This window comes from Silurus meridionalis, chromosome 15, assembly GCF_014805685.1.
Source record: "Silurus meridionalis isolate SWU-2019-XX chromosome 15, ASM1480568v1, whole genome shotgun sequence".
Taxonomy (NCBI): domain Eukaryota; kingdom Metazoa; phylum Chordata; class Actinopteri; order Siluriformes; family Siluridae; genus Silurus; species Silurus meridionalis.
Window position 1 is genome coordinate 17,318,498 of NC_060898.1, and position 12,418 is coordinate 17,330,915.

The following is a 12,418-nucleotide window of genomic DNA, read 5'->3' on the forward strand; positions in this document are numbered from 1 at the left end:
TCATCTATGTGAAGACACTGATCATGTTAATGATTTCTCATAATAATTATCAACAATGATTTAACAAAGTAGGAAACAGCTATTTTTGGAAAAGGCCCAAAGACAAAGACATTAAAGTAACTATTCGGTTCTTTGAAATGCATTTGGTTTGCCAAATTATGTGCTAATGAATCTTAACTTATTTGACTGGGTTTGGTTGTGCACTCGTGCTCTAAATTAGATTCATTTGTTTGTTTTCCAGGCTGAACTTCAAGCTTAGCAGTGATGTTGAATTTGAATGATTTTTACAGAGATTTTTCATAAACTCACAGACGCTTATTAAATTAAAATGACCCTGAAAAGTGTGCACTGCAGTTATGAAGTTTCAAACCAGGAAACATTAGCATTGCAGTACATCTGTATGCTTGTACGTGTTAATGTTTTAGTGTTGCTGGCTGGCTGATGTCATATTAGCATTATAAGTGGGAGAGTGTTTGGTGTCAAGTACTTAGCAGCTAGCAGCAGCCAAGAGTCAGATCATAAAGAATGGCAGCAAGTGCGGCTAATGATGATGAGCATAAACGTGAATGAATATGGGAATATGTGGTGCTGCTGGTGGGCTGATAAACCCCACACTCTATGCTGTAATAGCCCTGCTTCCAGCGCCACTATGCACTGTGAAACACCATCTGTCCAACTCACACTTCTCCAAATGACAGTAGAAGCTCTAGGGATTGAATTTCAGGGTTCTACTGCCTTTGAAATTGATTCCTGAAAAATGTGTGTACCTGTGAGTGAGAGAGAGAGATAGAGAGAGAGAGAGAGAGAGAGAGAGAGAGAGAAAGAGAGAGAGAGAGTCTATTTAATTCAAGGTCAAAGATTAAGTTATTGCCAAAACATACAGGTGCAATATCACATGGTAATGAACCATTGAGTCACCAGGTCTGAGCTGATAAGAATTTTTATCTGGTGGCCTCTGATATCTTCACGGAATAATACAGCATTGATTGGACGATGAGATTAAGAAGGGAATTGTGTCGGAATGTGGAGAACTAAATCATCTGTAGACAGTATCTATGAGGTGAGATTAGTGTATCGTAATTTACTTGTATCCATGAACTGAATGGGGACTGAATGAAAAAATATCTTAAATGCTGTCTAGTCTTCTCAAAAGAGCTGGACCATGAGGATCAGTATAACTGTATCTATCAGGTGTTAAAGTATATCCCTGAAGTGACAAATTCAGTTCTAAAAGTTACAACTATATGTTTAAACAGTTAACTTCTTTCTGGGATGTCCACTGTGTGACCGAATAAGGCATTTATCCTCGAACAACAGTCATTGTAACTACACAGGCTGGTTAACACTCTAGAAAACTGCTCTCTAGATAATAGTTATATATGAAATAAATTCTTATATCTGGGCCCTAACACACAACCCTGTCATTGATTGCTTTCCCATCATTGCACACTAAGAAGGGTTTTATTCCTTGTATAGGGCAATAATTTGTCATCACTGCCAACGTTTCCCCTTTACAGTAACATGTAATGCTGTAGAGTACGATGTCTGCAGAGTGCCACATAACTTCTTTTATAGCAGCTCTTTTTAAAATTAAATGATCAAGCATTGTGCATGAAAATAAGAGAACGAAGGAGCAAAGAATTAAAGATTTATTAAAAGTAAAACGTGTACTAAAAGCTATTTACATTATAGAAAACAATTGTTTTTAGTATACTTTTTACTCTTAATAGTATGCTCTTTTATATCTGTAAAATATTTGTGGATACATGTGCCCTTAATACATCATAGCTAACAGCTTTTCCAGGGGAGTGGAGGAATGTGGTGAGGTTGGGGTGGTAGGAGAATGTGGGTGTTAAAGGTTTGTGTATTCTTGAATATTAATAGCTTAGGGACTTTTTTAATAGGGTAAATGTTTAGAGGTGTTTATCAGCCAATTGTTTTAATGGCATCTCTCCAAGGCCATGCATGGACATGGCTGCGAGGTATGAACGAGAAAGACAGGAATGAATGGGATAGACAATCGAGTGGAGTTCCTCTTTCACACATGATAAATGTGTCTGGACACCTTCGACATGCCACTTCCCGCACTCGTCTCTGCACTCCAGGTCAGCCAAAGACATCTGCCTCTGACACTTCACTTCACGCTCCATCTCTCTTCATGCTCAGATCTGTCATGACTTGTTTCATGCAGGGAAGGCTGTCTTATGGATGGCAGGCTGGTTTAGAGGTCATTGTGCCTGTTTTTTTTAGGAGAATTTTGAACAATCTTTATTTAGATAAACATTTAATACTACACTGACTACACTGACTAAACAATGAGCATAAGGGTATACTACAGTTGTTGTGACAATGTAAATTGTAAGAGTAATAAAAATCATTTAGACAAATGAGGATACATAGGTGCTTAACCTTAATCTAAACTCATTTTCCTTCCCAAACATTCTGTTTCCAAAACCCCAATTCCAGCATAAAAATCTTGAGGGCAATGATCTAAAATAAATATTGCATTCTACTAAATATTATAATGAAATTGAAGTGGCCATGGTTTCTCTCATTTATGATTTCATATTATGATAGATAAAATAACTAAAAACTTTATTCTGTAATCTGCCTAACTAATGCAGTTAAATTTTCAAAGTTTGAGTTCAGTGAATCCTATAGAACAAACACCAAATTTAAGAATAAGAAGCAATAAAAGAGTTTGAAATTGTATCAAATTTTTTATAATTATAATTGAAGCAAACCAAATTCTACAGTAAAATTTACAGTACTTGTTATTTAACTGCTATTTCTAAATCTGATGAACAGATTTTAAATTGGTTAAAACTTGGCTTAAGCATAGACTTGTGGTAAAAGCAATCCGTATATATGAAATCCTGCTAAGTGAAGGATGGATTGTACACTTGAAAACTTGATATTATCTATGATTAGTATAGAGTTATGTGACAGTGTGTCCGCCAATGACTAAACAAACATGCACAGTGGTACAAATTGCATATGTCTGTAATGTTCTATATAGTTATTACGGACTGGTTTTCCTGTTACATTTAGTGTTTGAATTTTTCGAAAGCAGTAGCCTTCAAATTTACTCAAAATCTCTTGTATTCTTCATATCTCTGGGCTGTGTGGTTGAGTGGCTAGCTGAACAACAGTCTCACAACATGACACAACAATAAAACATACTAAAATTTAAGATTTGGCATGGCCATGAGGCAAAATGTGTCAACTTCACTCTGCCTGGAATTGCTTAACATTTAACAGAGTTGTTTTTTCTCTGACATGCCTTCTAAAAGATGCTGCTCAGTAGGTACACATTTTAGAATGTTAACTCCAGGCTAAAGAATTTGTATTTTAAACAACTGTCATAATGTCCATACTGTTCTTGTAGCATGGTTTAAATAAAATCTTTGTACTTTTTCCCTTTTTACTTTTGGAGGTAACCAAATGTGGCCAAACATTTAAGTTCAGTAAACTCTGTAGTTTTTAAAAAACTTGCTTTATGTAGGGCAGAAAATGTCAGAATTTCACCATATGAAAGTTCGTCTTTGGGAGGTATACAATTAGTGTCCAACTTCCATCCATCCATCCATCCATCCATCCATCCATCCATTTGTTCATTTTTTATATCACTCATCCTGCACATGGTTGCCTTGGGGAGCCTGGAGCCTATCCCAGGGAACTTTTAGTATCCATCTTAATTTTTTATGTTGAAATCGAGGACAGAAAAAGGACAATATAGAGATTGCGAACTCATATACTAAGTCATCTTGATGCTACTTCTCTGGTGTGTACTTTGTATCGCTCGTTGTTACTTTATCTATTTTTTGGCCTCCACAATCAATTACTTAGGTATTTTCATTTTCTTCATCTCGCTTCCATCTATACTATGCTATCAGGCAAGTAATTGAAGTCTAAATCTACCCACTGCTGAGCAGTTATGCTAAATCAATGACCTGCAGAGAGCTGTTGCACAGTATGTAAAGAAATGTGAATAACGAGAAAGCTGCGTGTGCCGCTTGGACATAGAGTATACATTACAAACAGCCTTCTGTCATCAAACTATTGATTTCACTGTGTGTTATTAAATGTGGTGTGGAAAGCAGGCAGCCTGTAATAACCATGAAAACAAGTGTGTGGAAAGAATGCTGAGTTTGAGTTGAGGAGGCCTGTGTCAAATTTCATTTGAACACAATCCACTCTGTTTTGGCGTATGTGTTTTTCAAGAAACAGATATGTATCATTTCAAAAAGTATGCATCGGATACATGTTGCTATTTGTATTGCAATTTATTGTTTTTAACATATTTGAATCGGTAAAAAAAACTATTTATTTATATTTAATTATTAGTAGATGTGCAATGCTTTTTTTCTATGATATACTTTTATTATTTTGAAAGTGACCAATATTTTAAATTTTATATGTAGATTTAACATAGTGGAGGTAGAGCTGCATCTTCGTGGAGAAATAATACATACATATATACAGAAAAGAGTGCAAAGGGCCAAATCCAAATTCATACAATTGACCTTCATTAAAGACTCACAATTTGTGTTATTATTAAGCATGCTGTGAGAAGTTTGGTGGTGTTCGCTACTACTTCCAGTATTCTGTAAAACATTTTTGCTTACATTTCACTATCACTTATCAGGTAGGAAACATCCCCCCTTTAATTTTCTTCCAACAGACAACTCATCTGTCACTTTCTTGCTGACTAGCTCTCTCAAAAAGGCATGAATTTAAACAAATCGTTCTATAATTCAAAGTATCCTAATTCAACTTTCGTTAAACCTACATTAAAATGATGTCAGGCTTTTGCAGAATCCCATGAGGCCAGTTCTGTGTTAGAGCTCCGAGTCTGCCTGTAAGAGGGAGAGGCAAAGCTGCAGGTGCTTCTAGGTTCATCACTCTACATGCACTTGTTGTGTATTCTGCTCTAGATTTCTGGTCTGGTTAAAGTAGGCAAGTAATTAATGCAGGTGTGATGTAGTTTGGTTCATGGTTAATAGATGTGAAGAGTTGGTTATAAGCATATTATTTGTGTATTTTTATTGTCCCAGCCTTTATTAGGCCACAGACCCAGAAAAAAACATGCTAAACTTTACACAGACAGCACAGACAGAATGACAGACAGTACACATAGCTCAGGTTCGAAGGTGAATATAGATGTTTAGCTGATATAATGAAAGTGATAGCTGAGACTAGGTTTCACAGTGGCAAGCCATCAGGGCCAGCAAGGCCTTCTCTGTCAATCAGAATCATTGATTTATGTTTTAATATATTTTTGTCCATGAATATGTATTACATTTCACTCTATTCTCCTCATGGTGTTTCTCTCAGGTGCACTGTTGCTGCTGTGTCAGAGAGTGAAAGTTTATGTCGGAGTTTCTTTCTAATCAGATATCAGCCATTACATCACGTACTGCCGCAAAGCCAGCACTGTGAGCACTGTTATAAACTCTATGCTGCCTGAAGCTGTCACTTTAACTAATCAGACTGCATTTGGGTCACTCCAGGGCGCCCTCACAGTTGTCAAAACACGTCGCCATTTTCACGTCCATTAATGGGATGGTTGTCAGGCTCACAAACCTCATCTGCAGCTGAAAAAAACAAATATATTCATGTGTATTTAGTACCTTTTTTTCATTTCACAATGGCTGATAGTGGAGAAGAAATTGATTTGGTCACACACACTTACAAGGACATTCACAGGACTGACCTTTTAAAAAAAAGCTGGACATTGTGGAGGAAAGGTCAGCCAAAACAGTTGTTAAGCTTTTTCATAAACCATTTAAACCTTTGCATGTTTTCTTTTGTAGAATTGGCACAAAAACACACAATTTGCCTCAATTTCAAATCCCCAGGGAAACCGTAATGCACGGACAAAAGCACAAAAATGCACAGAAAAACTGGGGTCATTTTAAGAGGTTATTATATTGATGCTTTTTCTTGAGATTATGTATATGGGTGTTGCAGCTGTGGCTGCAGTAAAAGGAGGCATGTGTTCATTAAGTTTCTTGCTTTAATAATGTCATTAATTATCTCTGTATGAAATACCTGACTGTGGTGCAGTGCTCTGTTATACTGCATTTCTGTATCGGTGGCGGGCCGTGCATTTGGTGCCTGGGCTTTCAGTGGGGACTTACCTAATACAACCACTATCACATAGCAATTATAGAAACCATCAATACTATAAAAAAATACAATATAACAACGTGTGGCATTACAGAGAGAGAGAGGCATTTCGCATATGGAGGGTGAATACCATTTTACTAAAGCAAGAAACCCAGTTAAGATTCCAAACATCTACACTACAACCGCAACTGTGCCACCCACATCATCTGGAGCAGTTAAAAATCAATATTTGTCTAATAACATGGCAAAAACATAAAACATTTAAATAAATTTAACCTACTCTTCAGAGATGCATAATCATAATTTGCACCGCTCCTCAGAGGCTGTAAGACAGTGGTACCACTTGTATTCTTTGGTCTGGAAGTGGAGAACAAACCCTTTCCCAGGCTGAGAAAAACTAGCTAGCTTCGGGGTTGGCCGACCTCCTCACGATGTCTAGCTTTTCTTCAAAATGGATTTTTAAGTATGTCCAAGACCAAATCAATTTCTCTTCCTCTGTAGGCATAAAAAAAGTCTAACTTAGATGTATTAATGTGTGCAGAGCACTACAGATGTGTTTTGCCAGTCAAACTTGGCTGTAACAGTTTCCCTCTGACCAACCAATCAGAGGATATAAAAATGCTGACAGTATTCTGGACCAGCTGGCTGGTCTTGTGAAGCAAATTTGAAATATGATTGGTTAAAAAAATAGATTTATTTCTTATAGAGACTATAGTAAAAGGGCCAGAATTACAGACTTTGAAGGCCCTGGGCAGATTGACATGGTAGCACAGAGAGGATGAAATCTGATTGGACAAAATAAATCTAACATACCGTATTTTTCGGACTATAAGACGCTACTTTTTTCCCACGTTTTGAACCCCGCGGCGTAAACAACGAAGCAGCTTATTCATGAATTTTTCCTGGGTTTTTCCCGGTTTCACAAACGTCAATGAAATTTCCGAACGGAAACAAAAAAAACGCACCTCACCTGTGTTCTGAGCTGCACGGCATCGGGAGAAAAAAAGTTTTTTTTAAACGCACGACGATGCCAAAAGATAACCTCCAGAGAGAAATAGTTGTGAAAGGAAGGAGGAAGACAGTGAACAATGACTTTCTTGGTGGGCTACTGTTTAGATACAAGCCGTTGTAGCGCGTTAAGTCTGGGTCATGGGAGAGCTCACTAACTCCAGTTGCAACAATAATCATATAAGCACAGACAGGTTTCCAAAACTCGTACTTTTTTATTTTCATTGGCAACAGCGTTATGGGTTAGTCACAGAAACTTAGAAATGAGCATCAGAAAATAATAAACACATAATCCTCGTCTCGAACACCCGCAGTAATAGCGGAAAATGCAGTGCCAGGCTATTCCCAAAATACCGCTATTGTCAGGAATCCCTCTGCCACGCCCCCTTCGGCGGCTGTCTAACCTCTGTGCTTCAGGGAATACCCTGCTCCTTCTCTCGTGCGTGCCCCGCCCACACAGAGCTCCTCACGATCGGGCTTCATTGAGAACACCTGAGGCTTATCCACACACTCATCACACCGCCTATATAAACACTTACTTCACACACACTCCCGGTCAGTTATTGTTCGTATGTGTGTGTTATGCTCTCGCTGTTCCCAGTACGATTTTCCGTTTCTCTCAGCACCGCGCTTCCCTTCGCGCACCCTTGGATATTATAACGACCCGCCTTGCATTCGGTTCGGTGCTTTGTGGGCCGCGCTCCGTGAAGCGCACCACCGGATATCTCACTCGTTGCAAGTGTTTGTGTTGGCAGTGCCTGGTATTTACAATAAACATTGATTTGATATACTTCGGCTTCCGCCTCAGCTTCCCGCATTACAGCTATGCAGGCTTATATATGGGTGCTCTTTATAGTCTGGAAATTACGGTACACATACTGGAAGCAGTGCAGCCAAAAGAAATGCTACGAAATGAAGAGAATAAACTGTTGGGAATAAATTAATACAATTTCATGGAAATATATTAGAATTTAGGTTGTAAATGTAGGTCAGTGCTTTTGAAAGTGTTTAGGCCAGCAGAGAAGGCTTTGCTTGGGCTGACCGTATAACACTATTGAAAGCTTAGTAAAATAAAGAAGTTTCATAATATTGATTAAAACTGTAAATGTATTTAAAAAGTGAAAAAAAATCCACCTTGCCACTGAACATTTTTCAACATCGCCATAACACATAGTGTTTAATTGTGTGAATATTGATTGTAATGGGTTTAAGATAGGATTAGACAAGTCAAATTTAAATATGTTTAGGTTTATGATTTTAGTAGATACGGTAACAGATTCTCGAATGCTTTGTGGATATACGGACTACATTTTCCCTGTAGTGTATGTGTTAGGTCATGGCAAGCTAATGAATTCAGTAAAAATTTAATAAATGTAATTCAATTTAGTTTCAATCTAAAAGCCGCATGTGTGCATAGCTGAATATAAAAGTGTCAAGATGAATAAAAGATATATATGACAATAATAAAAAGACATTGATTTCCCAAGAATATATTATATTCCTGTAGGTTATTGCTCTACATTGCTTTGTTTGTATTATTTTATAATTACTGCACAGATTCTAAGAGCTGCTCAGAGAGGATGGCTTCTGGTTGCTTTAGTGTTTAAAGATTCAGTGCATGAATCTTTTGAATGTTTTATATAAGCTTAAGAAATGTGTGTAATTGTTAATGCATAAGTGAAAGCTGCTGGATAATAAAGACCATATAAAACACTTTTTTGACTCTGCATTCAGTTGCCTGTGGACAGGATATTTAAAAATCACTGCAAGGCTGTTTCAAGGATTTTGTGAGATCTCAAGGACTTGTCTGTTTCTCTTTGGTAATAAAGTCTTGAACCATTGCGAATCATTTTCAAATTGTCTGACCATTGCTTCTGTTCTCTACAACCTTTATGAGACAGAAATGCATTTGTACATATAGACTATCTGAGTGAGAGAAAGAGGACAGTGTGGTGGTTGTAATGATAGACATCCTGGAGAATACTGCATGTTCCCATAGGTGTAGTGTACGAAAAATGGCTGCTTATATAATGTCCTGTACCTTTCCTGTCAACTGGTCAAATGGCATCATAAATCAGTGGAAGTAAAGTAATAAAAAATTAAATAAAAAATCTTTCATGTTCTTCGGTTTGTCCCTTTATCATAAGTTTCCATTTCAGTGCAGCAACTCTTACTGAGGTGTCTCAGTATCGAAGTACAACAGACTCATTTCACCATTCTCTGCTTCATCCTTGTCCATTATTTAATGTAATCAGGATACTTCATTTCACGGTACCTTTAGTTTTATTTCATACTTTTCAAAATAAATTATAGCTTGACAAGATGAAGGTTGTTGGAACATAGCATAGGTACCTACTGCAAATCGTTGACAATCTGATTCACATGGTCTGTACTGGCATGTTTTTGTATATCCTTTTAAGGCTGTACAATTAATTATGTAGTGAACATTTTTTCAATTATTCATAATTACATTCATCTTCAGTTAGTGCTTCAGCCAGTCAGGGTCATGGTGGCGCGATTGGGCAGGATAAGGGAATTCGCTTTGAATGGGATTACAGGCTATCAGAGCCACCATTCACACACTCATTTATATGTAGCAAAGATTACACAGGTTCATGGGACAAAGGCAATAACACAAGCTCAGAAACACACTCAGGAAGCTTGAATTTATGACATGGTCATGGTGTCCACTCTGCCCACCACTGTGCAACCCACATTGTCAATTTAATTAAGCATAATCAATGATGATATGTATGGCATGGACTGTTTTCGAGTATTTATTAATTATTATTGGTTAGCGCAATTAAGGAGCAGTGCTATGGCGATTTATACATTACCTGGTTATAATGAAGGTCAGAGTGAGGAAAATGCCATTTTCTGCTGATTTTATATAATAAAATGTTTTTTTTTTATAGTGATTTGAAAGTCGAGTACAGTAATCGTAATGATCTTTTCAGGTGTTAAAGTGCACTCCATCCAGCAAGAGATGTAATGCCATTCACCTGTGCTCTTTCTCTCCCTGCAGTTTGACATGCAGCAGATGTCTCTGGAGGAACTGAAGCAAGTTCTGTTCCATGCCTTTCGGGACCATCTGACAATGAAGGACATCGAAAACATCATTGTGAATGAGGAGGAGAGCCTGAAGGACAGCTCAGGAAACTGCCAAACTGAATTTGAGGGAGGTGAGTGGTAAAGATTGCTGGCACGATACTTTACTGGATTCACTGGATCGCTGGCCGATAGTTGATGATATTTCTTATCCATGGTTTTAGTATATACTATAATGCTGAAAAAAATCTTTTTTTTATTTATCGCGGTTGACTGAAAGGTCAAAAACAACAAAACGAATAGTAATTTTACATTCAAACTGTGATGTGCACATCATACAGCGGTGCCCTAGTTGTTATAGGCAATAATTTCATGTTTCACGTATTTCCTCTCTGCTGCTTTTTTGTTCATATTCATTCATTTCATTTGCCATTTGGATGTGCAATGTGCCACAATGAAAATGGCCTTTGGTTTCACTCGGAACATTACAGTGGATGAATAAGACTAAAACTAGGGCAAGTGTGACAGGAAGACAGAGATCAGACAGACAAATAAAGGGAAAGAAGAAGAATGTGATCTATTTCCTCACAAGGATGCATAAGTAGTCCTGTTTTTTCTTTACAAGGCTGCAAATGGTAGAATGAGTGAAATAAAAATGAAAGAAAAACCCCAGGTGAGAGAGAGAGCGGGGGGGCACAAATCTGATTCCTTAATCAGAAAGGTGAATTAGGAGTAGATTTAAGTGTATTTGTAGATACACTTCCAGCCTCACTCTGAGAGATCAGGAGAGAGACAGATGGGCTGCTCTTCTACTTTTTAAAGCCTCACAGATTAGAAAGCAGCAGAGGTCTTTTAGCTTGTCTACAGGTGAGAGACATAAAGTAAAGCTTAATAGCTTTTACCAGTTGCTATAAACTTCATCTAGAATGGCTATGGTCTGAGCTGAGGACTATTAAGCAGGGCAGTCTGATGTAGACAATGATGATCATCTCCAGATTTGACAATGATATTGTCTTATCAAAAACTTTGATTGTTTTCACCTACAAATTTCAGCCACAATTTTTTTTTCTGTTTGACTCTTTAGTGCACTCCAAAGGGAAGAATCGTCAAACATGTGTCCGCAAAAGCCTCATCTGTGCTTTCGCGATGGCCTTCATCATTAGCGTCATGCTCATTGCGGCCAACCAAATGTTGCGTAAAGGTATGGACTAGCTCCGTCCACTGTGACCCGTGAGTGATATTACCTCTGCTCCACTTATCTAGCCAAACAAGACTGAATATGTCGCTGACGGTTATCGCTTTTGTAATTGGGCTTGCAGTGAGCAAGCGTCCCACTGTGCAGAAGACACCAGCCCACTACTCTCTGGATTTAATGCACTCTAAAGACTTCTATGCATCCGGTTTTAAAGCATATGATGAAGTACTTCTTTCTCAGAAGAACCCAAGTCAACCCATGGATGTAAGAAAAGGCAAAAACTAACATGACAAAACTCAAATAACTGTTGTTTTACCCTCCCTTTATCTCTCTGACAGGAAGACACAAGGGCTTCTTTCTGGTGCCCTTTTAATGCAATAAGATTTTGGGCCCCCTCTTGTATTTGTGCGTGTTTATCTCACATCTTCTCATCATCTCCAGACTCTCTCTGAAACTGGAGTCATGAGGAGGATTCACCATTCACCAGTATCTCCCATGAAGTTCAGCTCATTCTCTGTATTTGAGCATGTGCATGTAAATTTGCTTCAGTTCAAATAACGAGGGACCTTTTCTTCGGAAATTTACACACTGTAGCAAAGCACAATGACAGAAATATTCCATTCAATTTTAGAAATATAGGGCTTTAAACAACGGAAATAAAAGCGCTATAGAAATTAAATTGAATTGAAATTAAATATGATACCATATTTTCCAGACAATAAGTTGCTCCAAAGTAATATATATATATATATATATATATATATATATATATATATATATATATATATATATATATATATATATATATATATACATACATACAGCATATGCTGTATTTTAATTTTTGTCTAGGCAATTCTTTGTTTAACTTTCTTTTGAGTCACAAAGAACACCAATGGAAATTAAAATGACACCTTCTTTCAGGCAATATTTATTTGAATGTATTTTGACAATCATGCAGATTTGGGTCACACAGACAACATGATAGCCAGACAGACAGACAGACAGACAGACAGACAATGCTTCCTTATCCTT

At 37.4% G+C, this 12,418-nt stretch overlaps 1 protein-coding gene across 2 annotated transcripts in view; it reads left to right on the forward strand.

Moving 5' to 3' along the window:
- caln2 (calneuron 2) overlaps nt 1–12,136 on the forward strand; it is a 32,034-nt gene extending 19,898 nt beyond the window's left edge. For both annotated transcript variants that reach the window (XM_046867114.1, XM_046867113.1), the window contains exons 5-6: nt 10,166–10,322; nt 11,273–12,136. In XM_046867114.1, coding sequence (XP_046723070.1) covers nt 10,166–10,322; nt 11,273–11,400 — 285 coding nt within the window. In that variant the 3' untranslated portion in view covers nt 11,401–12,136. The remainder of the gene's footprint in view (nt 1–10,165; nt 10,323–11,272) is intronic.
- The last annotated feature ends 282 nt before the right edge of the window (nt 12,137–12,418 follow it).